We start from the raw sequence: 27,621 nt of genomic DNA, 5'->3' as shown, positions 1-27,621 counted from the left end.
ACCCCATATAGATGGGAATAGGACGACTACATTTATATGTGATTAGATTCAGTCACTCAGATTTTGACACTGGAATTTTCCTTTTACATGTGTGTTGCTGAAATTGTGAATACTTTCTTCTGGGGGAAAATATTGGCCCCAATTCTGTACAATTCTATTCCTGCATTTGGGATAGGAACAGGGTGGTGCGGGCCTTGGAAGTGGCTTTTAGATACCTCTGCATTCATATTTTGGGGCAACCAAGAGCCTACCCAACCCCTGCTGTCAGTTAGAGCAGCCTCTGGACTGCTCTAACTTACACTCTACTTTTCATGAACCTGGTAAGCAGAGAATAACTGTGAGCTCTGGACATACTACCAATGTGTCCTCCATGTAGTGAGTGGGAACTGGGCCACTGGATACATTTACTTTCTGCACATGTTTCAAGGCCTACCTTGGCTCCCAGGTACTAGTGGAAATTGAAGTTGTTCTATCCATTGCTTAGAGCATTCAAGGGTGAAGGTGTTTAGCTATTTAGCAGCCTGTAATGGAATAAGCAGTTTATTATTTGTTGTTTCAAATGGCGATACAAGACTATGACTGACTTGTGAGGAGCGTGTTGTAGGGGACACCTGTTATCAGAATAACATCTCTTATAAATACCAATACATTAAGTTATACCACCACCAAGCTCTTATTTAGCACTTTTCATCAGTGTAACTCAAAGCACTTTACAAAGAAGGTCAGTATCGTTGTCCCCATTTTATGTAGGGGGAAACTGAGGCATGGCGACTGAACGTGACTTTACCCAAGGTCACCCTGCAGACCAGTGGCAGAGCTGGGAATAGAACCCAGGGTTCCTGAGTCCTAATCCAGTGCTCTATCGACTAGGAAAAACTGCTCTGAAGAGAAATCAGAGTATAACTGCTAACCCTCAGCGTCAAGGACCTAGGTGATCTTGGGCCTGTGTAGATCTCATTATTCGCTCCCTATACTCCTGAGTTCTCTCCTTGCTGCTCTTACCTGTCTAGTCATTTAAATCTCACTCACCAGCATAGTGTCGCCTCCTCCCTTTGTTAAATTTGAACCATCATTCATTCTTTTCTATTTGCTAGAGACATTGGCTTTTTTGTCCATAAGGCACCCTCTGCCCCTCCCTCCCTCCAAGGCTTGATTCTCCTAGGGCAAATTAGGACTAGCTCCACTCAAATCAGGGTCTGTTTTCACTGGAGCTGGAAAGTGATCAAGCTAGTGTGTTCAAAATAGAAGTGCAAGCACAGCAATGCAAGTGCAAGCACAGCAATGCAAGTGAAAGCACAGCAATGCAAGTGACAGAAGAAGTTAGTTGCCCCAAGTGTAAGCCCATTCCAGACTCTAGACACCTACTTGGGTGGCTACCCCTGCCGGCTCTCATGCCATCACAGCTACACTTCTATATTTAGGGCACTAGCCATTAAATCCCTTCTTAAAACCTCTTATTCCAGGAATCCATCCACTACCTGATTCTCCTCTCCAGTAATTCACCACCACCAATCCTTGCCTGAACTGTTGTCCCTTGTCGTGTATTGGTTTGGCTTCTTCATATTAGCATGTCTCCAGTGGTGGCAAATCACCTTGCTCTGGGTTTGTGAAGTGCTGGGTAAATTTATACCATTCAGTGTTGTTATTAATAATCAGCTTATGTGCAGTAAAATGTCACATTATGTTTTATTGAAAACAAAACTACTACAGACTGTAGGAGGAAATATCTTTTTAAAAAAGTAAGTGTCTTGTGGTATCAGTAATCTCTGGCAAAGGACGTTCTAACTCAGATCTATAACTCTGCACGTCAAGCCACACAGTATGGTCTCCTCTGCACAGGACACAGGCAAATAAGAATATGTTTTCAGGACAGCCTGGCACAGTATGACAATATGTGGCACATGAAAATAATGTTAGGAACATGTGTCATTCTACACATCAGAACACATTCTCCCAGCACACACACAGTTGCTGCTGGAGAACAACAGCCTGAGTAGCTCTCGCTCATTTGATTCCATCTTGGCAGTATTAGGGCCTGATCCTGAAAATCACAGGCCCTGTTAATCTGAATGGCCACTCAGGGTGCTCAGCACTGCTCAGAATCAGGCATTTAATCCTATAAAGAAAGAACTCCTACTGAAACAACGCAAAGGCATCTAATATATAAGCTGACCCAGCTTATTTTGTGTCACTAAAATACAGAGATAGGATTTGGAGACAGCAGGAGCAGAGCAGATATGCCGAGTGAGAGGATGCTGTGCTATCACACAGTTATTTTTCAGAGAAGACCCACACTTCAAAGTCTAAGCAGGAGCCTTTTGCAGATTTATTCAAGAGAAAGCAGATGGAATGAAAGTGGGAGTTAGCCTTCCCCAAGCCAAAACGCCAACAAACCACAGCGCCCCCCTGGCTAATTAGGCTAGGCTGTTCACAAAGAGGAAATGAACCCTTTTGGACCTGCATGGGTAACCAAGGTCACACACTGAAGCATAGAGTGTGTTTACCCTCCTTATTTTAGCTGGCATAGACTCAAATGTTGTTAATGATCATAAAAATTTCCAGCCCTTTCTAACAGGCAAGCTGCAGTGGCCATCTCAATGCCCTTGTGAGGTAGCAGCAGGAGTGTTATATGCCTGGCCCTGGTACTCGGCAGTAAGCAGGACCTTAATTCTGCTGCAGAATTCTTGGGTCCGCAGGCACTCTGGTATAATGCATACTCCGTGCAAAGCTTAAAACGGATTGCCTGAGTTCACAAGTCTCAGGTGGGCCAGTCATTGGCTAGGGATGGTGATGTGGCTAAATCTGAAATGAATGGGGCGCAGCACTGGTCATCCCCTCCCTAGTCCGCTCCTCCTCAGAGAAGGCAAGAGCATGACAAACATAAACCTAGCCAAGCCCTACTCCTCTGTTAAGAAACATTCCATCAGCCAGGACAGAGCAGACACTTTCACGAGGGCACAGAGTAAAGTAGCATCTCCTTGTCAGGACTCCAAATTTACCCTCTTTTGGCAGTGAGAGTCCATGTGTCCCTCATATTCTGGACAAGAGTAAAATGGGCAGATCAGATTTTTGCCATGCTCTTTGTAATTGTTGACCCTTCAGTCCAGCACCCTCTAACTCTCCTCCTTTCTGGCCTAGGTAATGGTTCTCCATTAGGAAAACTTTAAATAAATCCAATCTTGATAAACATTTGTTTCTTTTAAATGAATGGTTCATTTGTCCTTCGGTGAGCACTCTTTACTGAATTTTTAGCTTTTACCATTCTGGTAGCTCTCTCAGCTCCAATGGTTTCTGTTTGTCTCCTGCCATTTAAAATTCAATTGGGATTTTCACCATGTTGATAATTGCACAGAGGTCTAACAAAGATCATGCATATTGTTTCTAACTTTATTCCATGGAGCATTGAGAGGGCAGGGGGCATGTGCTTCGTGAGGAGAAAACAGAGTTCAAACAATTGATTTTAAATAGTTTTCTTCAAAAATGTGAAAAGTAGCATTATGGGGGTGTATCAGGGTGTGATTTGGTCTCATTTAAATGCATATGAATGATCACGTTCACACTTTTCAAGTCTGGATGATGGCAGAGGGAGAAACGAGAGGGCACCTAGAAGGAGAAAGACATTGCAAGCCTGCTCACACGTTGTGACCATTCCACCACCAAAGGTAAATATACACTTATGGCAGCATGTAGGGTACAGACGCTGCACGTCCAGCTAGCACAGGTATAAATAGCAGAGCAGATGGTGAGGCACTGATTTAGATAAGTAGAGTGCCCTACCCCCCTGAACTCCATGTACCCTACACAACTCTCTACACACTCACGTAGTGCCTCCCATGTTCACATTGCTATTTTTAGCAGTGTAGCATCCCACTGCCAAAGCCCTCTAATGCAACTACACAAGACAGAATGTGTCACAGGCTACTGGTTAACATTTACAAACAGTAATAGGACTCACATGGCTTATTCCCATTCATTGCACAATTACGCTGTTGGGTGTTCTGTATTTAAAAGAATCAAACTCACTGTGTAACTGCACATTATTTTTTGTGGTTTTGCCCTCCATCCCATTAGCATTTTTGTACATAAAGTGACTCTATTGCAATAAAACCCCATTGAAGTATTTTTTTCATAACAGAACAGGTAGCCTAGGCATCTTGGTGTCTGTATAAACACAGAGTTAAACAGCATGCAGATTGCTTTCTCTCTGTTTCCAGAATAAAGCATTTATCTATCAGTTTTAAAGTCAGTCTGTCAGGCACATTTGTTTCAAGTCAAATAAAGAATTCCTCCTCCTCTTCATTTCCATTTCCATGGTTTGCTCTTGATATTCTTAAGTGAAAGTTTGAAGCTGTCTGCCCTGCTCCTTTATTTCTTTTGACAGCAGATAATGACAGATGGATACTATCCTCAGAAGGCAAGTTGATTCTGGAGCCAGCAGCAGCTAATGAATAGTTTGGTGCTTGTGGTTGAGGAAGGCTGTCCTGCAAGTCCCTTGAAAACCTGCTAAGTGGAGATGGGTTGCATTCAGAATTTACTACCGTGAATCCTGTGTCAACATTGGTCTCTGCTTCTTGTCTTTGAAAATGGATTTCTTGGCTGGAGATGTTCAGTTTAGTTCCTGCACTTGCATTGAAAGAGGTGGTATCAGACTGTGAAGTAGCTGCTGGGCTGCTGGCCTGGGATGAAGAGCAGGAGTTACTCTGTGGGGTGCTGCTAACGCTCCCAGAAATAATTCTGTGTTCTGATTTGATTTTACACTTCATCATTCTGATCTTCCGGCTTTTCTGCTCTGCATTAACCCACTTTGTGGGAAAGGGGGCTAGTGTGGAATTCTGTAGGATCTTTTCTTCACCTGCATTATTGTGCTGATTGGAAAGCCCATCATCTTTTTCATTGTGTTTTGAGTTGCCTTGAACCTGTTAAAGAAAGATTGATGAGAACACTATTAAATCATTGCTTGAACAGCAATGAAGTGACTACTCTGTCCTCAACGGCAGCTATCATGCTGAAATAATCTACAACTTAATGATTACGGGTTCCATTATTATCTTCTACAACTCGGATGTGGAAACCCATGCTAAAGAATTTATGAATGAGCTGATTCATTCATTTCAACGTACCATTGCATTTGTAAATTTTCATTTTACTTTGAAACTAATCACAAATTTCACTCCTTTGATAAAGAAAAACAAAACAAAGATTCAGTGATACCATTAGAGTCAAATTCTAATCTTATTTTAAGACACACATGCACTGAATTTTATGGTCTCATGCAAATGTTAAATTAGTTTGCTGATTTAGTTCTAAGAGACTCCAAAAATCCAGTCTGATTTGTGTTAAAATAACTAGCACTTTTCATATGAGTTTTAAGATTAAAATCTGTTGGAAAAAGTAATACTTCAGAACACAAAGTATCCAGTAAGTTCTTGGAGTGTGTTGGGGACAACTTCTTGTTTCAGAAGGTAGAAATAGTAACCATGGGGGCAGCCACTTTAGGCTTGGTTCTGACTTAACAGGGAGGAATTGGTTGTGAATCTGAAGGTTGAAGGCAACTTGGATGAAAGTGATCATGAAATGACAGATTTCGTGATTCTAAAGAAAGGAAGGAGTGAAAGCAGCAGAATAAGTACAATGGACTTAAAAAAAACCCCAGACTTAAACAATCTTAGAGAATTGATAGGTAGGGTCCCAGGGGAAGAACAGAAGGGAAAAAAATTGTTCAGGAGAAGTGACAGTTTCTCAAAGAGACAGTATTAAAGGCACAACAGCAAACTATACTGACAAAGAAAAAATAGCAAGAATAGTAGAGGCCAATTTGGCTCCATTAGGAGCTCATTAATGACGTGAAAATCAAAAGGGAATCCTACAAAAAGTGGAAACATGGACACATTGCTAAGGATGAGTTCAAAAGACTAGCACAAGCATGTAGGGAGAAATCAGAAAGCTAAGGCACAAAAACAGTGACACCTAGCAAGGGACATGAAAGGAAATAAGAAGAGGTTCTATAAATACATTAGGAATAAGAGAAAGAAGAAAGAAAGGCTAGGTCAACTACTTAGCGGGGAAGGAGAGCTACTAATGGATGATATCATGAAGGCAGAGGTGTTTGATGCCTATTTTGCTTCAGTCTTCTCTAAAAACGAAACTTGCAACCACGTGCTTAACACAATTAATATTAACAAGGGGGAAGGAACACAAGCCAGAATATGGGAAGAACAAGCTAAAGAATATTTAGATAGGTTAGATGTATTCTAGTTGACAGGCCCTGATTAAATTCATTCTATGCTTCTTAAGGAATTAGCTGAAGCAGTCTTGGACTCAATAGTGACTATCTTCAAGAGCTCATGGAGGATAGGCGAGGTCCCAGAGGACTGGAGAAGGGCAAACATAGTATCTATCTTTTAAAGAGGGAACAAAGAGAACCTAGAGAATTATAAACCAGTCAGCCTACCTTCTATACATGGAAAGATGCTGGAACAATTTTTTAAACAATCAATTTGTAAGCACCAACAGAATAATAGTGTGATAAGTAATAGCCAACATGGATTTTTCAAGAACAAATCACGCCAAGCCAACCTAATTTCCTTCTTTGACAGGGTTACTGGACTACTGGAGCAAGGAAGAGCTGTAGATGTGATACAATAAGGCTTTTGATACAATCCCACATAATATTCTCATAAGCAAACGTAGCCTAGATTAAATTACTATAAGGTGGGTGCACAACTAGTTAAAAAACCACACTCAGGGTACTTATCAGCGGTTTGCTAATATGAGAATCCAACTGTGGGATAATAAATCCAGACTAACTTTTCTGTGAAGACCTCCATAAGCCCCCAAAATGATGCCTTAAATCCTGAAATCCTTTCTGGTTAATGGCCAAAGCTCTCAAAACCTTGGAACCATCACCAAACAAAAACAACTGGCAGATGCTGTGGGAAAATAGCAAGGTCAAGAATCAAGATTTCATTATGGATCGTACAGACCAGCTACCTGGCTTTGCCAGGCCACGTAAGAGAAGGATCACAGTGAAATGCCTCAGAACCTCACACAGGCATCACAATTTCCTACTACATAAATGAATAGCATGATATGCAAATGTGGAGAAGATGCCCAAACCATGGACTGTAAGACAGTAAATATCATAATTGCTATGTAAATCCATGGTGCACCCACAGTTCTGGTCTCCCCCACCCCCCATCTCAAAAAGGTTATAGCGGAACTGGAAAAGGTTCAGAGAAGAGTGACAGAGGTGATAAAGGGTATGGAATGGCTTCCATGAGAGGAAAGACTAAAATGATTAAGGCTGCTCAGCTTAAAAAAAAATTGACAAGTAAGGGGGGGATAAGATAGAGGTCTAAAAATCATAAATGATGTGGGAAAAGTGACTAAAGAAGTGTTATCTTTTCCCACAAAGTAAAAAAAATTAATAGGCAACAGATTTAATACAAAGAAGAGGAAGTAACTTTTTCACACCACACACAATTAACCTGTGGAACCCATTGCCAGGGGACATTGTGATGGCCATAAATATAACTGGGTTCAAAAAATAACTGGATAAGTTCATGGATGACAGGACCATCAATGGCTTCTAGCCAAGATGGTCAGGGATGCAAGCCCACTCTTGGGACAGTCCTAAACCACTGACTGCCAGAAGACAGGAGGAGAAAGCAGGGGTAGATTTCTCCAACTGCCCTGTTCTGTACACTCCCCCTGAAGCTCTGGCACTAGCCATTGTTAGAGACAGGATACTGGGCTAGACCAACCAGTGGTCTGACCCAGTATGGCATCGTCTTACGTTCTTAAGATGAAATTCAATAAAGGCAGATGCAAAGTACTACACTTGGGAAGCTAAAAATCAAATGCACAACTACATAACAGAAAATGACCGGCTAGACAGTTGTACTGCAGTACTACTGGGAGTTATAATGGATCACACATTGAATACAAACCAACAGTGTGATGCCGGTGCAGAAAAGGCCACTATCATTTTAGGGTGTATTATAATAAAAGAGTCATATGGAAGATACGGGAGGTAATTGTCCCATTCTGCATGGGACTAGTGAGGCCTCAGCTGGAGTACTGTGTCCAGTTCTGGGCACCACACTTCAGGGAAGATGTGGACAAACTGGAGAGAACCCAGAGAAGAGCAACTAAAAAGATAAAAGGTTTAGAAAACCTGATCTGTGTGGAAAGGTTAAAAATACTGGGTACGTTTAGTGTTGAGAAAAGGCGGCTGTGGGGGACTTGATAACAGTCTTCAAATGTGTCAAGGTGTTTTATAAAGAGGATGGCAATCAATCGTTCTCCATGTCCACTGAAGGTAGGACAAGAAGTAGCTGACAGTCTTTAGCAAGAGAGATTTAGATTAGATATTAGGGAAAACTTTCTAATGATAAAAATAGTTAAGTACTGGAATAGGTAACCAATGAAGGTTGTGGAATCCCTATAATTGTCTAATCTTGTCTTAAAAACCTCCAAGCACCTGTCAGGGATGGCCTAGGTATGCTTGGTCCTGCTTCAGCATGGGGGTATGGACCAGATGACCTCTTGAGGTCCCTTCCAGCCCTAAATTTCTATGATTATATCAACAAAGTATGAGCATTAGGAATCACCTATAAACCCTTCAGGAAAGGGCAAAGAATGGAATAATACAGTAACTAAAGATAACTAAAGGAAGACACTGAGAACACTGAGGATGGATGAGCATGTGAAATATCAGGTCTCTTATCAATTATATTATCTATCCCATAATAAATAACCCACATATAAGCATAATAATGGACTCCAATTTGCATCATTTATTTGCTGGAGGAAAATACCCCCAGGAGAATCAGAAGGAGAATGGTAATTTGTTATGGGTTAGAGCCTGCAAACTCTGAGTCTTTGAAGTAGTTCTTAGTAAGGCGTAAAGTCAACAGAAATAATATAACTACTCACTCAAGTAAGCCACAAGTCATGTGAGTTAGGATTTTCAGGTTCAGGCCTTAAGTCACCAAATGTATTTTGATAACCAAGAATCTTTATCTGAATAGGGTTGCCCCCTCTTACATTACATTACATTACCCATGTCTCAGTCTGATGCCAGAGTTGCCCCTCTGCCAAGTGGTAGCAGATGTTTGAGGCATTGCAAGCTGGCTTCCCAGTGGTGAAGAAAACAGTGACAGAGTCTGGGTGTATTCTAAGTGTAACTTGTTTTATTTACACACATATGCCAGTCCTGGAACAGAGAATCACAAACAGCATGCAGGGCAATCCCTTCTTTCAGGCATCTCAACTCAACACTAATGCCCAGAGAACAATTCTGCCTCAAGAACTGACTCTAACTGGAGACCAAGGCAGTGAGCAAACTTTCCTGCTGCTCACACAGCTCTCTCTCCTTAGACTGCCTATACACAGAATCTAAGTCACTAAGAACACATAGCAATGTCCTTCTAAGACTGAACATTTGCTCAAACACTTAGGGCCTGTCTACACAGCAACTTAATGTGTGGCAACCCAGGGTGTGAATGTACTGTATATTAGCCTGACATACTAAGTTGCCATGTGGACCATGCTACCATGTTCTAAACATTCTGTAGTGTGCTTCCTCATACTGCTGTTCGTGTCAAAATGCACTACAGACCTTTTAGTGCATGGTAGCAGGGTCCACTTAGTGCAAGGCAAGCTAGTGCAGCACTTTACATTCACACTTTGCTGCAACTGTGTCGCCATGTAAGACTAGTCATAACACAAAAGAACTTGGAAGGTTATGTGCAACAGCACCACCTGTTGACTCCTGCCGTAATGGAAAAATGCTCACCTATGATTCTCTGAAGAATAGACAGACTGACTAATAAGTGTGATAAGCCAAGGACATTTTATACTTTTAATTGATCAACCGCCATCCAAGATTTGTTCTGCAATGGGGAGGACAGACTGAAAAGAAGGAAGGTGATCCCTTAACAGAGACAAACTATTAAATAATATTAAATTGGTTTCCAAAAAGTCATTCAATATGGAGATGCCCTAACTAACCGTTAGCAAGGGATCATATGGAACCTTTGTGACTTAAGAAAAGGAACAAATCCTACCTAACTGACAAACCAGGGATGCTGTGGTTTCTTCAGCATGAAGGATGCAATCCTGGGAGGTGCCGAGAGCTCTCGACTGCCATTACCTCTAGTGGGATATGAGAGTCCCTGGATCACACGATCAGGCTCTTCATGCCAAACTATCAGCATATCAATGTGCTGCTTGAAGCAACAAAACAAAACACAAACCCCAAGTTCAGACTGGCTCCTAGTTCCCTTGACAGGAGGAGGATGAGTCACAGCTAAAAAACAAATCCTAACCCTCTCCTGCCAGGGAATTCAAATGCATCTGTCAAAGTGAAGCCCTTGCCTACATCAGGTGGGTAGCCACCTAGTTTGCAGAGAGACAGGATGAAAAGTACAAACACATTAAAGCAAAAACTGCATTGAGGATTAACAATGAGAGATCAGTGAAGAAATTAGCCATGCAGATGGATTATCAGGAATTGTACCAAATAATCTCTAGAAGGAATAGAAAGAGAAAAAATAAAAACGAAGGCAAAATCACTCTGCCAAAGAATCAGAGAAAAATTAAAAACTACACAGGATTGCTACAAATTATTGAAATAATCCAAACTATACTGTACACAGAAGTATGGGGAAATGAATTAAAATACTAGGACATAAAAATGTTTAAATGGAAAATGCTTAAATGGAAAATGCTGAGTAATTTAGATCCAAAGGAATAATTATTAAGCGATACAGTTAGTTGAAATGTTTTCATTGAAATTTTGAATTTTCAAAAAGAAAAAAATCTATTAAATCTATAAACTAGCTGGAAAACAAACATTTTTGTGCAAATTTTTCAACCCCAAAATAGATATTTCTAAAATTTTCAGGTAGATTGATTCAAAAGCATGTTACAAATACTGGGCCTGCTCTGATAGCTCTTACTCCTGTCCACCATTTGAAGATGAAGCCATTTTAAGAGTAACTCTTGGCATTGCTGTAATGCAGTAATCATTACTAAGAGCCTACAGATCAAGGCCCCGTTGTGTTAGGTGCTATACAATACATCCATATAGTAAATGACAGTTCCAGCCTCAAATAGCTTACGGTCTAAAAGCTATTCGGCCTGATTCTTTCCCTCACACTGGTGCTAATCAGGAGTTAGTTTATTACAGTCAAGGGAGTTAAACTGGTTTAAAGTGAGTGGAGAATCAGAGCCACTGAATTCATTTTTTTCATTTCTAGCTCTGGGTGAGTCATTTACTGCCCAATAACACTAAGTGCTGGGTGCTTCCATCTAGGTGTATAATGCTTATCTCCAGCTTGTCACAAGGCCCTCAGACACATCAAGATTTTAATCTTTCTGCCTCCATTTCCCCAGCCGTACAATGGGGATGCTACCTGCGACAGATATGCACAATAGCTGATATGCATGATAACCTGCCATAGCCTTGAAGAAACCTTACTGAATTAACGGTCCTTAGGGTCCATTGTACTAAATGCAAAGTTTGTGTTATTGTGGGCTGGGATCGCATGTAACCTCTAGCGAGGAGATGTAATGCAAGGCCCGAATGATTACAGAACTATATTGAACAACGTGCCAAACAAGAATGGACTTTTGGGACAATACGTTTGAAGTGGATTTCCTGGGAAATATCGAGGGGGAAGTGAATGCAAATTCCCAACTTCCAGACTAGTAGATTGCACATAAGTAGGCAGACAGGTCAAATCAGATGTAAAGCAATGCAGTGTGGGATAGCAGTAGGAGGACTGCCAGAGGTGGAAAAGTTCATCCAAAATACAGACAGGTCCACTTGAACCATTTTCCAGAATAATTCATCCTGAAATGGACTAAATCCACTTTCAAAATGGATTATCTAATTTGCAAAAAGGACACAAGATTATTCTAAAAAGAATTGTGCCATGTGAACACAAGTCAGTTTAAGCCAAAAAAACAAAGTTAACGTGAAAAAACCTACCCATGGAAACAAGCCTTTATTCACTATGATTTATTCACTCCAGCCTAGGCAGTACAGTTTCACTGCTCAGTTTAACTACTAAACTTTCACAAAAATTGACAGATACCATACACCCAAACATACCCTTGCTTGGGTGGCACCCAACAGCACAGCTAGAAACCAGCTTCCGAAAACATTTCCACTCTAAACTCTTATCATAAAGAAATAATTCAAGCACTTACAGTAATTTCATCTGAGGGTTAAACCATCTACAGACCAGCCTACAAAGTACCGTACTTGCATTTCAGGTTATCATTTATCAGGTCTAACTGCACAATGTCATATCAGCCCAGGGGGAGATGATATAAAAATATCTGGCAATCTTTTTATGTTACTTTGGGTGGTTTTATTAATGGAGAAATCACCCAGAGTATGGGATAGACAGCTATAAATATTTTATAAATTCAAAGGAAGAAATAAATAGTAATAAATAAATAACTATCTTCCAATCAGACCCTGTGTTCTTCCTAGCTGGCAAGTCACCTACTGAATTAAAGACAGCACATATAAAAAACCCAATACCTGAAGCAAGATTTTGTTTCCTTCGTAGTCCTGAGTTTGCCATCGGGTGCTACTGATAGGAACACATGGATTAGGCAGAAGAGGTACCAGCTGCCCAATTTCATGCACCTTGAATTGCAACACAGAAGATTCTTTCAGTTCAACAGAGACCCCAGGGGGCAGCTGCTTCAAGCAGAGCTGAACAGCAACAGTTTGTGTTGCATATAGCACAAAGACACAGAAGTTACTCTTCTGCATAATTGCTTCTTTCTGTAGGATCATCTCGTAAAGTCTGACTGCATCATCATAGTTATCAAAGCTACAGTAGAGAGTCACGCGCAGAATTTCAGTGCCATAATGAACTTGTCGTACACCCCATACAGGCATATGCTCATCCAGACCATAAAATTCCTGGCCAGCAGGTGCAAAAGGGTACAGTTTCCTATTAGCATGTTGCATGTGGTGATCCTGCCATGGAGGGTGCTGGAAAAAATCATGGACCTGAAAAATCCGTTCTTCCCCAAAGTCCTCATGCAGGAAAAGGAGAATGGACATCCCAGGAAATCCAGAGCTTTTCCGGTGATATTTCTCATAATACTTCACTGGAGTAACACGTTCGGATACAAGGAAGAGGCGAACATCCAGACAGATCCACCCCAGAAGCCGATCAAGAGTTTGCTGCAAGAGTAATGAATGTCCAGAGGTGGCAAGAAGATGCACAGTCATCACCAACGAGTCTGCTCTTCCATCCATTGTAAAATCACCTTGAGAATAAAAATAAAGACAGATGAGTGTTTCTGAATACACTGAAAATCATGAACAATTATACTTTGGGTTTCTCTTTTGCTTCCCATCTGAAGATCTCAGCATGCTTTACATGCCTCACACATCCCTGTGAAGTAAAGACTTGTACCTCTATCCATATTTTACGGATAAAAGATGAAGCACAGAGAGGTTAAGTGATTTGCTCAAGGTCATACAGAGGAACAGTGACAGAGCTGGGAATAAATCTCTCAGTCCCTGACTCCCAGTCCTTTAACCACCAACTAATACAAATAGAAACCATCTGACATTCCCCCTCAAAAACAAAAAACCCAAGCCCTAACATTTTTGTCCTTCATAGTGAAATACAGTGGGGATTAAGAACACTGAAATACTAGCGCAGTTATTCTCAAATGCATAGATTACTTTAAAAATATACTTGCCAGTTGACCATGGAAATGCAAACTCTGAGATCTAGCAGAACCCTGGCAACGCACAACAAGAGACAGTTACCACCTCATTGCAAATGCAATGCAGCACTTGTGTGTTAAAGCCTCAGCATGCTTTGTTTTTTTAGTCAACGTGCCAATGTTTTTGCTTGATCTAAAAGCTTGTGATCTTTATGAGTAACACCCTTCCAGGGTGTGCAGATAAACTATTCTTTAAAACAAGAAAGGGAAACAGGCTAACAAAAGAAAAACAAATGTGAACTGCACAGATAACAATTAGTGCAGATGTGAATCAATCTAAGGAAAGATAAGAGTTTAGGGAGATGCCTTAAATGCTAGTTTTCCCATTGTGTCATTTTACACAGCATAGAGAGCAGGCTGCCCCTCAGTTCTAATAGAAATATTACAGTGCCCTGTTTATTACATTTATTCCAAAGTAATCCCAGTGCCGGGTTTCCCCCGTCCTTTTGGGTGCATTACTATTGCTATGCTGTATTTGGATAGGCTGGTACATTTTTGTTATTCGTGCACGTAAGCAGATCATAACCATTGTTTTGCCTTTACAGATGAATATAGTTTCTACCCAACTACACAAAGAATGCTGAAAACTTTACTCCTTCCAGCTTTTCTCTAGGAGCCCTAAACAATACTGTTCCTTGGTTGTCCATCATGTTGCCAGTTCAGAAGCAATTTACACAGAGCAAGTTAACCTCAATTCTTCAGACTGAACTTTCTTTACTTCTGCATGTATTTAGGTCAAGGGTTATAATTTCTGGTGATGTACCTGACTACATGTGTTTAGGAACCACAGCTCTCTTTGCATTTCCTCTTTCCAAATAAGTAGGGTGCACAAAATGACAGTGTTTCCAAACCTGGGCATTAATAAAACCCTCTGTTTTTGAAGAGATTGTGTTATCCAAACTTTGATCCAGCAGTGCAGACAGCAGCCTTGTTCATTAAAGTTTGTATTTTAGTCCAAATGTTATGGACTGAACCGAAACACCAGGTGTGAACAACCTCAAAGTTTGGAAGGTTCCATATCTGAATGTTGTGGCCTTATGTGTCTCACTATAAAAGACCACTTTTGTATTGACTTTAAAAATGTATATTTTATAAACATATATATATATAGAGAGAGAGAGAGAGAATCAGTGTTATTTTAATTAATCTAAGTTTTGACCATGGTGATAATCCCAATATAAAATACAGAATTGTAAATTAGATATAGATAAGATCTGGGGAAGGTTTATACAAAAATATGTTTGTTTTACAGCCCTGGCTACTTGACAGTAATTGCAGTGAAATGCTGGGAGGGGTGGGAAGAGAACTACCCTGGCGACAATTACAGGAATTAGATGAAGAGAATAGAAACCAATTATAGCACTTCAAGCAATGTAAGTGTTTAAGGCTTCAGATAAAACACTGTAAATGAATTCTGAATAACATTTTTTCTAAGGCACCTTTGTCAGCCCAAAGGGAAGGGAATATTTGATTAACTGTATGTGTAACCTCATATACCAGCGAATGGAGAAGCAAAGTCAGCTGACTTCTTCTGTGTTTGAGATGAATGGGGTGTTTGCTTGAGTGAGGAGGACTGAGAGGAACTTCAGGGTTAGGCCTTCAGTAATACTAGTGCAAATGATAACCATGCTCTTAGGCAGGATGCAGTTGAGCCAAGCAGCTTGGAGGGGGCATCCTAGGCGATCGGGTCACGACTGTGCTCATATGTAAAAGAAAACCATTATTGTGGTTGTTTTATGATCAAACCTATTATATAGATGATGATGAAGATGATGATACAAGCCAGGAAACAAACAAACAAACCCCACTGTAGCTGATTAGAGCGTAAAATATATTCAGGACCTTGTGTTTATTCACCCTTTTACCAAAACCAACACTTGAATCATCAGCCACTACTTTGGATACCTCCCTGACTACGCAGTCATTCCATTTCACCCCATCCCATCCCCACTCTGTGTGTGGGTCCCCATCCCCCTCCATTCTCATTGTGCGTCTCTCTCTCTCTTCACTCCCATTGTGTCCGTGTTTGTCTGTGTGTGCATCTTTCTCCCTCCTTAGTCCCCATTTGCTCTCCCCAGGATCACCATTTTGCTGCTACTTCTAAATATGCTGTTTTCCCCAGGGTGCTAGCAAGCCCACCAAAGGGAAAGTGGCATGATCGTGTTCAGTTTCAACATACTGAATACACGAGTAGCACTGAAAAAGGAGCACAGGACATTCCTCCTGCTTAGGGTTGGAAAAAACCTGTCCCCCTCCTATGTCCCAGTAAGCCCATAAACTGGAGAGAGAAAAAAAAAAGAGTAGAGATCAGTGCAGTAATAATTCGATTATAAGTAATTGCCGTCTCCTTCCCTTTCTCCAGTACAGCATGTACACTCAGGAGTGAAGGAGCTGATATACTAGTTTGTTGGCAAGCCCTTAGTTTTCATAGGTGTGAACAGAGAGCAGTGGTTTGCCCTAGTTTCCTCGTGGTGAGTCACATCAAGCTCACTGCAATACCTCTGCAAATACAAACAGCTTTTCCACCTCTGTTCAGATCACTATGACATCCTGGCTAAGTAAAAATCCCATCGATGTAAAAATATATTTAGGGAGGAGATAGAGTATTTTAAAGTGAAATTTTACAAGCTAGCATTTGTGAGGGGAGAGGGGCAGGGGAGTTATTAAAATTAAAAAATATATATAGGCATTAGGTCTTCATCAAACTTCCAATGAAGTCAGTGAGAGTCTTTCCATTGACTTCAGTAGGGTCAGCATCAGCACAAGGATAATGCCGCGAGGCTGTTGAGCATGATGTGCTTCTATCTCTTACACAGACATGGATTCTGCAGTAGCTGGAATTTTAACCCATTCAAGTTTTACAAGGGTTTTCAGGTGCAGAGAAAAGACTTAGAGCTGAACATACCAAGGAAGATTTCTGTAAGAGATTAGAAAAGTAGCAGTTCAATCCCATGTGAACAGTAAATCCACTCAAGGAATATCATGTGAATAGACCATCCACACACCAGAGGAACTGTCTGGGAAACCATACAATATATAACCAGGCCATTCATGTACTTTAGAAATGTATATGCAAGCTATATTAATTGCAAGCACATTTGTGTAATTCTTTACCTTTGGGTTTTATTTTCACAACAAATGCTTCATTTCTTTTATACAAAAGAAAATCAATCCCAACAACACTTTGGTAGCAACCCTACAATAACAAACTAGTGTACAAATGCAATTGGAGCAAAGAAAAGAGAAATCCATTTTCCAACAGGGGGCAAAGGAAATCACAAAGAGAATCAGGAAACCTCAATTCTATTCCCAACTCTTCCACCAACTTCCTGTGTGACATAGAATCATAGAATATTAGAGTTGGAAGAGACCTCAGGAGGTCATCTAGTCCAAACCCCTGCTCAAAGCAGGACCAACACCAACTAAATCATACCAGCCAGGGCTTTGTCAAGCCAGGCCTTAAAAACCTCTAAGGATGGAGATTCCACCACCTCCCTAGGTAACCTATTCCAGTGTTTCATCCTCCTCCTAGTGAAATAGTGTTTCCTAATATCCAACCTAGCTCTCCCCCACTGCAACTTGAGACCATTGTTTCTTGTTTTGTCATCTACCACCACTGAGAACAGCCTAGTTCCATCCTCTTTGGAACCCCCCTTCAGGTAGATGAAGGCTGCTATCAAATCCCTCCTCACTCTTCTCTTCTGCAGACTAAATAACCCCAGTTCCCTCAGCCTCTCCTCATAAGTCATGTGCCCCAGCCCCCTAATCATTTTCGTTGCCCTCTGCTGGACTCTGTCCACATCCCTTCTGTAGTGGGGGGACCAAAACTGGATGCAATACTCCAGGTGAGGCCTCACCAGCACCAAATAGAGGGGAATAATCACTTCCCTCGATCTGCTGGAAATGGGCCTACTAATATGCCATTGACCTTCTTGGCAATGAGGGCACACTGCTGACTCATATCCAGCTTCTTGCCCACTGCAATTCCAAAGTCCTTCTCTGCAGAACTGCTGCTTAGCCAATCGGTCCCCAGCCTGTAGTGGTGCATGTTTTTCTTCCTTCCTAAGTGCAGGACTCTGCACTTGTCCTTGCTGAACCTCATCAGATTTCTTTTGGCCCAATCCTCCAATTTGTCTAGGTCTCTCTGGACCCTTCCCCTACCCTCAAGCATATCTACCTCTCCCCCTAGCTTAATGTCACCTGCAAACTTGCTGAGGGTGCAATTAATCCCATCATCTAGATCATTAATAAAAATGTTGAACAAAACCGACCCCTGGGGCACTCTGCTTGATACCGGCTGCTAACTAAACATCGAGCCATTGATCACTACCCATTGAGCCCGACAATCTAGCCAGTTTTCTATCCACCTTATAGTCCATTCATCCAAGCCATACTTTTTAACTTGCTGGCAAGAATACTGTGGGAGACCGTATCAAAAGCTTTGCTAAAGTCAAGATATATCAGATTCACTGCTTTCCCCTCATCCACAGAGCCAGTGACCTTGGAAAAGTTATTTAAGCTCTTGCAACCTTAGTTTCTACATCTGTAGAACAGGGGATATCATCACTTACCCCCACTACAGGGTCATTGTGAGGTTTGCCACATTAATGCCTGTGATGTGCTTTGAGATCTTCAAATGAAAGGCAATTAACTGTGAAGTAATTAGTGTTTCATTTTTACATGGAATGTATAGCACGAGCCCGACCCTGTATGGTGCTGAGAGCCCTCCACTCCCACTAAAGTCAATGGGGGGTTGAGGATGTTCATTGCCTCAGAGGATTAGGCCCTAAAAGCACAGTGCTTCTCTAAAGTGGCCTACAGGTGTTTGGTGCTTTTATATATTCATACCAGAGGGGCTATACAATGTACTTAATACATCAGAGAGCAAATGAAGGAAAAAGACATATATGAATGAACAAGTTTGCAAAAAACTCCAGCTCCACTTCTGATCTGGTGTTCATGGCTCCTATCATATTCTCTCAGTACTCAGTGCAGAAGAAAATCAGGTACTGATATCGCAAAGGATGCAGCAATACATGCCGGGTTATACAAATCCAAAATAAGGTGCTAATGTGGAAATCGGCAAGTGATTTTAATCAGATAAAGTGGGTTTTTTGGGTATGAACACACTGTGCCTGGGACCCAGCCTCCCAGCCCAGCTTGACAGACATGCGCTAGCTATACTCGAACTAGCACACTAAAAATAGCAGTGTGGACAGCTGCACAGGCTTGCCACCTGAACATGGAGCCAGTGGGCTGGGCAGACTTGTACTCAGGCAGCTAGCCCCCGCCATAACATCCACATTGCTATTGTTAGCAAACTAGTTAGAGTACAGCTAGTGTGTGTCTGTCTGCCTGGGCTGGGAGGCTCATACCCAGCTGTAGCATAGATGTTCTCTTAAAGTCCCTCTTAGATACAGGATAGTCAATGAATTCTCAGCTCTAATGGAACTATGGCTCTGAACTTAAACACAATACCTTTCAGAACCCCCATGGGCACAGGCAAAGCTACCACTGAAGTCAATAAAAGAGGTTAGCTTGAGTAAGAATTGCCTAAGCACTTCTGGACAGGGCCTTGTGTAATCAATACGCTACAACGATGATTGCAAAACATAGGTGATTTTACCAACACTTCTTGCATCCTTTTTACTGTAAAATTCATTCCAAAATGCCAGGTTTTCAGCACTTTCCAGTAAAGAAAGAAGAAACGTGAAGAGCATACATCTCCATGCTCACTGTCGACCTGGAATTCTGATTTTTGACACATCCCCACCCTTCTGGGTCCTGGTTAACTTGATTTTTGGACCCACTAATTGGAAAAGGTCCATGACTAAACACAAAGCATTTTCATAACAGCCACTGACCAATCCATTTATTCATTGTGGTCAGGCTCAGATCTAAACATGCCTGAACTTAAAGGAGTTTGGCTGTGGATCCAAACTTTGCGTCTCAGGCTCATGTCTACTTTCCAGGAAAGTAAAACCATAATGACTGGAAGAAAGGAAAAAAACGAAAAAAAACCCAACCCTCATTCCTAGAATATTAAATGCATTAACCCAGGCTTCTCTTTTGTAGTTTCCAGTTTCTTATCCATAATTGGCCAACGCAGAAAAGGAAACTAACAATGATCAAAGAGGTCCAGAAAATGCAAACCTATGCTAGGATGCAAAAGGGTCTGATTTCATAAGACAATGAGATCATACCAGACAACAAGAGAATGAAGTGAACCTCAGCATCCCCCTGATTATCTTACCTGAGGGAGCTAATGAGGAGGCTGTGCCTTAGGCTGCTGACTCTGAGTCACCTCTGCAAGCTTTCATCAGGAATGAAGATTCAAAAATTAGCAAAAGGCTGTCTTTGAAGACAAGCTCTCATAGACAGTCCCAGCAGCTTGAGACTCTTTCCTTAAGAAACAGTATTCTCAATCAACAGCCAAGATAGAGTTTCACGGCTCACAAGATCTATAGCCAGACAACGTTCCCTTGCTGGCTAAGATGATAGGCAGCTTTTTGTTAACTCTAAAATACAGCTTGGGGAATGTTCACTCCCTTGGCAGTGTGCTACCCAGAGAATTATGGGCAGATATGGACATTTCCTGTTCAATTCTCCTATTTAAATACTCTGTTGCTATTTATCTGAAGGCAAGAAAGCCACAGTGACAGAGCTGATGTGGGTTTCCTCAGGAGGAGATTGACAGGGACTGATTTCAGACAATACAAGCTACGGTGACTAGTGCTCTCTAGCCCATTCACAATCTGTGATTGGAAACAACCTTTATTTTCCCTTTGTTTGCTCCAGCTCAGTAAATGAAGATCCAGGCAGTTTTGATACAATATATAAAATGAGCTTAATGTATATATTTCAGAAGAAAATGAATCAGATTAACTATAGTCAAAATACAGGAGTGAATCTGAGTCTAGAGGGAGTTTAAATTGGCGGAAGGTGCTACTTCGGGTCAGGTTTTCTGAAATTAAAGGATTCTAGTGCCTTTATCCTTTCATTGAACAGGATAGCACAGAATCCCATGTGGTCAGGGCAGCGGCAGGAAAAGACTTTCTTTTTTGTTTGTTTGAGTCTATCCTAGCACAACCCCTAAGTATTTTGGTGTCCGGGCAAGGCCAAGAGGAACCATTTTCAGACTAAAACCTGTTGGAAAGGATAATACAATGTGGTCCTGAGAGTTATTTGTGCACTGGGAGAACATGGAGCTTACCATAATTTCATGCTGTTGGAATAAATTTAATACATATATTTACATTAATAGCATTTAAAATTAAATTAAAGAGGCATCATTCACATCTCCTGCTTCTGGCTCCTTCAGATTTGACTAGTGATCATCTGAGGGCTACATCCTGCTCTTCGTTAACATGTCACCGCTCCTGAGGTAATTGCAGCTCCAATCCCTTCATGATCTCCTTGAGGGCACCCCATTCAGGCCTCAGGCCTCTAGCCATCACCTTTCTTGGGGTCCGATCCTGCATTCCTCTTCCTCCAGATCAGGAATTTAAAGCTGCTATTTCCTCCTGCAACACTGTGATCACCTTAGCAAGTCTGATTTCAGTTTAGTATCTGCCATCATGTTTGCTCCCAGGGACAACAACAAGGTTAGTCAGTGACCAGCCAGCCTTCATAAAGCAAAAATATTTATTCAGAACATCAGCCTTACTGGAAAAAACACATCTTGAAAACAATGAACAGCTTACATGCATCCTGTTTTACCAGGTGTCACCCACTTTCCACATGGTTCCTTGTGAGTTTCAAAGTCCTTCAAACCCCTTCGGCAGGATCTCAACCCTCTTGGCCACGCTGTCATTTCAGTTCTTGGATCAGGTGAGAATGACCCCTTACCAGGTTTATCACTTTATACAATTCTCAGTTCTTTGTTTGCTGGGCCTCTTGAACCTGGGCAAACCCAAGATATGGGATTTCCCCTGGGGGTGGTACTTCTGGGAACAGTTTCCATGTCTAAGGATTTGCATTCATTACCGTCACCCAGTGATTCATGGATAGGTTTCAGTGGTAGCTGTGTTAGTCTGTATCAGCAAAAAAAAAAAGAGGAGTTCTTATGATTTCCTCCCAAACACTGCATGGCTTGTCTTATTTCAAGAAACAAAATAAACCCTTCACACCCAGCAGGTAACCATGCAAGAGGAGAGGAGAAACTGAGTCATAAAAAAGTTTCCCAGTTCTGCACAAAGTTGGGCATCTGTCTGGAAGTCAATGGGAGTTGCACATACAGATTCTGGTCTCTCAGACTATAAAACCTGCATAATAATCAAAGCATTTCCTCTCCCAGCCAATCACACTGGATAACACCAAAATGGACAAAGACCACCAGCAGCAAAGGCAATTTAAGAGGCAGAAAGGTGACTGGAATGAGACTATGCGTTGACATAAAAACTCTATGGGCAAAGTTTCCATTGACTTCAGGGGGACCAATATTTCCACCTGTATGGCCTGGATAGGTTCTGTATGGACGATCAGTACAAGAAAAGGAGAACCCACTTTCCAGACTGAGGGAGATTGGTGGATTCAGATTTCACAATGATCTTTTGGGGCCTGATCCAAAGCCCACTGTAGTCAGTGGGAGTCTGTTGACATCATTGTATCAGGCCCATCAAGAACGAACTCTAATTCTATATAAATAAAGGAGTGAGTCATTGAAGAGAGAGATGAAAGATGTTGACCTCAAACCTACACTCTGGAGGACTGGATTTGTGAGCTTCAGCAACTTTGTTAAACCAGGCTGTTGTGCCCTCCTACCCCTGCCAGCTCCTATTTTTATTAAATGCATGAGACACAGTAGCTAGATTGAAGAGGGGTAAAGGAACAAAGAACACAGTGAATAAATCAGTCTCCCCACTACTAGACATTTTCAGACAGCCCTGGAAGGGACGTGTGTGGTTTTACAGATGTCATAGCCATAAACTTGCCTCTCTCAGATTACACAGCTGAAGTCAACCACAACTATATCCAAGTGAAAATTTCATGAAAGGATCAAGTGAAGAAGGAAATCTCTGCAGTCCTTCAAATGAACTACTTTCTTGCTGTCTGCTTTCCAAACAATCCAGAGACAAGAATGATGGAGAGCCATCAAGGGAACTGCTGTAACCAAAGATGCACAGAGCACTCTGCAGAAAATCCTGCACTCTCAAGCACCAGCAAGTTAGGATTTCCTGACTGAATGCTAAAAGTTGTGTGCCCCAGCTTCCAGCAGCTCGAAATCCTAACTCTCAGCGGCCAACACTGTATGCCTTTTTAAAGCTGTGAAATATGGTTTGCCCATTTCAATCTCTTATGAATAACATAAAACAGGGGTAACTATAGTATGCACTAGCCTGATTATAGCTGTAAGTAGGCAAATGGTTAGAAGACTGATCAAGGCAGTTTTACCTCCCTTTTCATATACCAAATTCAAAGAATTCTGGTTTGTATTACCTCAGAAAGATGGGTGGCATTTCCAAAAGATAGTCTTAAACCAGCTCCAAGATTTCTTCTTAACTATTTTTATGAAAGGTTAAGTACTAAAACCTATAATGCACTAGACCAGTGTTTCCCAAACTTGGGATGCCGCATGTGTAGGGAAAGCCCCTGGCGGGCCAGGCCGGTTTGTTTACCTGCCCTGTCCGCAGGTTCCACTGATTGCGGCTCCCACTGGCCGGGTTCGCTGCTCCAGGCCATTGGGAGCTGCTGGAAGTGGCGGCCAGTACGTCCCTCAACCCGCACGGCTTCCAGCAGCTCCCATTGGCCTGGAGCCATGATCAGTGGAACCTGCAGGCGGGGCAGGTAAACAAACTGTCCCGGCCCGCCCGGGGTTTTCCCTACACAAGCGGCGTCCCAAGTTTGGGAAACACCGCACTAAACAGTAAATCAGCCTTGTGGAGGCTCATTAAAATCTGGGGGAAAAACACCTTCTACCTAGAACTGGTTGAATTTAAAAAAGAATTCTCAACAAAATTTGAAATTTCAGATTTTTCCCATTTTACAAGTTTCCAGCAAGTTTTTGCCCCCCCTTTTATAAAAATATTCACAACTTTTAATCAATATTTTTCACTAAAATTTCAAAAACAATTACACTTCAAAAAAGTCAATAGTTTTCCACAACATTTTGTTTAAATAAATAAGACCCCACATTCTTCAGTGAAAAATCTTGTTCAAAAAATTTCAACCAGTTCTACTAGTGCAATAATATAGGAGGCAGTGTGGTGTAGCGAATAGAGCAACTAATGGTAATTTGAGAAACCAGGATTCTATTCGCAGCTCTGTCACTGACCTGCTGAGTGACCGTGGGCCTATTGCATCCACTCTCTGTGCCTCAGTTTCCCATCTGTAAAATGGTAGTAACCTTCTTTGTAATGTGCTTTGAGATCTACACATGAAAAATGCTATGTCATAGCTGGGTATTATACACTCTAATTATAATGTCTCTTCAGTACAAATGGAGGACATCTGTAAGGGAACTACCATATCAGTTCCAGATCTACTATTGCAGGGGTGTATGGGGAGACTTTGGCAAACCGGTAAAGTGCCTGAAACCACTATGGCTTACTGTTAAAGACAGCCTAGTCAGCAAGCTGTTAAAAGCAAGTGTCAGCTTGACCAAGGCAGGAAGGGAGGAGGTTTTGGGTGCCACCGAAAGGGCAGCTTGACTCCACATCCTTCCTGATAAGAATTGTGTTAAAATTGCTGATACATGCATTTGAAAAGAGCAGGATGTACCCTCAGGAATGTCTATTGGGGTCTCAAGGCTGCAGGCTCTGGAAAGACCCACACCTGGTTAATCAATAATCAGAAGGAACCTCTTGCTTGAAACTGCTTACTTAACAAGGTTTCTTTAAGTACTAATGTATAAATAAGCGGAAAAAGCTTGAGACGGGGGACTCGTTTCAGGACTGGTCTCTCCCTCTGAATGCATCTTCTGTTCCCCAGCGGCAGACGGGCTGCCGGTTTGTCACTCAAGAGCCACACTCAGCTTTGGTAATTATCAAGGGTTGGGGTTGTTTTACTAACTTGTTGCGGACGTGTGTAAGTGCTTGAGACTAGTAAAGTTTAGCTTTAAGTGAAAGCACTCGTGTTGTCCTGTTTGTGCCAGCCACCTATCGGTCGGACGGCTGTGTCTCCCCGATTTATTTCCTGACACCTCCTCGCACAGAGTAAAGTTACCAAGAGCTTTGGGTTGAAAGAACCCCGGGTAACAGGGGGTAATAGGATGGAATAGGACTTTGTGTCCAGCTCCTGCTCATTGACTTGGGGACTAAAGATTTTTGTTCCTAAGAAGAAGAAAAATAAATTTTAAAAAATAAAATGGTACCATTAGAAAAATATCTTTACCTCAATGAAAAACTAAGATGTCAGGGTATAAGGAAAAAATTGAAAATATCCCTGTATCTTCCAGATGTGCAGGGACATTGCAGCTGCTGCTATGTCCTTGCGGGAATGCACTAGGGTTTGCCAACTGTGCTGGCTGGTGCAGAGATAGGGGCAAGGCCATTAACTCTGCCACATTCGTGTTGGAGGGACTAGAACTTTCCAGGAGCGTGACTGTATCTGACACCAACGCATGTGCTTCCTGTGCCCTGTTCCCCAGAACACCCGTGCAGGGGCAGGCCATGCTCCTGGCCACCTAGGAGACAAATGTACAAGGCCAGGTCTGGCCTAAAATGAGCTTCTCCAGACCCTGAGGCCAACAGAAATGGCTCCAGGAACTTCTCCAAATTCTAGTGGAAACAGTGTTGTTGCTTTTTACAAACAAATCAATGTTCCTTTGAGGTATCTGCAGACTGGACTAAAGCACAGGGACCTGGCAGGGAAAAACTAAAGTGAAAAATTCACTTATATTCAATAGCTAAATATAAACAAAGTAAATCAGAATCAGTAGGGAAAAACAAACTCAATTTTTACCCTTCTTTCCTCTAGACACTTCCTACTGGCTGTGTTAACCCTTTAAGTGCACCTCTCTTTCTGGAGAGAAATTAGTGGTACTGAAATTAGCCCCCAGTGGCCAGATCTTAACAAGAACTCAGGAGCTCCCATTGAGAACAATGGAGAATCCCCTGCCCACATCCCCAGCTGAAAACAATGGGAGTCCTGAATGCAGAGCAGTTTGGAAATCTCACTGCCTTTATTTGGTGTTTAAATGAGAGCTGAGCTCTTTACACAACTGGGGTCAGATCTTTATGCCAACAGAGTCTCACTGATTTTAATGGGATGCTGTGCTGGTCTAAGGGTCTGCACTGGCACATCTACTTGCAGGATTGCAACCAAAACACCAACCTCCATATATATAAACACCTAAATAATGGCTTGATTCTCAGAGATTCTAAGCAATTGCTTCTCTGACTGAATCTAGCTGGAGCTGCGGATGATCAGCACCTCTGAAAATAAGACTACTTAAATATGATTTAGGTGCCTAATTTCAGGCACTCACGTTTGAAAATTTTAGCTTTGGTAACTTACAGAAAATACACCACAATTTAAAATCTTCCAGGAACAAACTAGATCTCTAAATCAAATAGCAGCATGCAGGGTCTCCTGGATTATTTAATGAGTCTAAATTTAATTACATTGAAGGTGATTTACAGAGAAATGCTTAAAAAGCCAATGAGATAGAAAAGGTGGATGAGGTAATATCTTTTATGGGCCCAATTTCTGCGGGTGGAAGGGACCAGCTTTCGAGCCACACCGAATTTTCCCTCAATAAACAGGCCAATAAACTGATGCTGAAATAAATAGCACCCTAAAAAGTGTTAATAAGAGCAAGTCACCAGGAGATGGCATGCTCACCAATGAATCTAGTCTTCACTTTAAGGAACAATTGAGATCCATGCTGTGTGAGACTCCAGATTACTCCCCTTCCTCAAGGCAACTCCTCCAGATAGTGAATAATGCACCCATCATTCTAATTAAAAAAAAAAAAAGGCATGGATCCTACATTATGTGAGAGATCTTGTTACTGATTAACTTGCCAGCCAACATCATGAGGGAGAAGCTGCAGAGATTATTAACCCCCTCTAGGGGAATTTTAAAAGGGGCAGCTTCTAACCAGAAAACACAAGAAAAACATAGAATATTAGCATCTGGGGGAGTGACTTGCAGGGTCCTACAATGGCTTCTGCAGCAGACAAAGCAAAACCACTGGGATTATTTAGTGCATGACATTACAGAAAAGTTTGGGCAGAGGACAGAATTACATAAAAACAGGGACAGGGATCTTCCAGCTTTAGGTGGTGGAACTGGTACAATATATTATACTGCTGTGTAAAAGGTTTGGGGTGACTTGTTCCACACTAGGTAGAAGTTGGGAGTTCACCACCTCTGGCCAACAGACCATGTGAGAAATAACCATTTTTAGCAATTGGGCTCATGACACAGGATGATTGGCCTGATCCTGGGAGCCCTGTGCAAGCATTAGGCACTCCATGCACTAGAAAACTTATGTGAAAAGCAAAAGCAGCCAGATCTTGTTTTATGCTGCACTTGTGACTGTGCATAACTAAGTCCACTTTTTGTCCAAGTGGAAAGGAGGCTCTGGCAGCCTGTCCAATAGATAATTTACAACACAGCTGGCACTGTGTTATTCCCTCTGTCTCACTATTTCTTGATGCTTTAGTAGTTTGCTGACCCTTAAAGAGTTGGCCTAATGTCAAATGCTGTAAAACCAAAGAAATTCACATTGGATGGCCAACACAATAGCAGGCAGTAAACTGCTCCAAGCAGGAACCATGGCTACCTCTCTCTTCATACAGCACCTAACACCATGGGGTCATGGTTGGGGCCTTTGGGTGCTACTGTAATGTGAATATTACATCATTATGATTAAAAAGAGGAAGACACTACCAAAGTGAAGATAAT

General features: G+C 41.8%; 1 protein-coding gene across 6 annotated transcripts in view; it reads right to left on the bottom strand.

Annotated features, from left to right (window-relative positions):
- Positions 1-563: 563 nt before the first annotated feature.
- FAM124B (family with sequence similarity 124 member B) overlaps positions 564-27,621 on the bottom strand; it is a 38,116-nt gene continuing 11,058 nt past the window's right edge. For 3 of the 6 annotated variants that reach the window (XM_039486831.1, XM_039486835.1, XM_039486832.1), the window contains exons 3-4: positions 12,560-13,302; positions 564-4,916 (exon numbers count right to left, since the gene is read on the bottom strand). In XM_039486831.1, coding sequence (XP_039342765.1) covers positions 4,272-4,916; positions 12,560-13,291 — 1,377 coding nt within the window. In that variant the 5' untranslated portion in view covers positions 13,292-13,302 and the 3' untranslated portion in view covers positions 564-4,271. Of the gene's footprint in view, positions 4,917-12,559; positions 13,303-13,743; positions 13,829-21,473; positions 21,804-26,553; positions 26,621-27,621 lie in introns of those variants that run through there. The other 3 variants (XM_039486833.1, XM_039486830.1, XM_039486829.1) reach the window with 3 other exon arrangements.

This window comes from Mauremys reevesii, linkage group 9 (genome assembly GCF_016161935.1).
Source record: "Mauremys reevesii isolate NIE-2019 linkage group 9, ASM1616193v1, whole genome shotgun sequence".
In the NCBI taxonomy this organism is placed as follows: Eukaryota; Metazoa; Chordata; order Testudines; family Geoemydidae; genus Mauremys; species Mauremys reevesii.
Note: the sequence above shows the minus strand (reverse complement) of the source record. Positions and strands in the feature narration are given on the sequence as shown.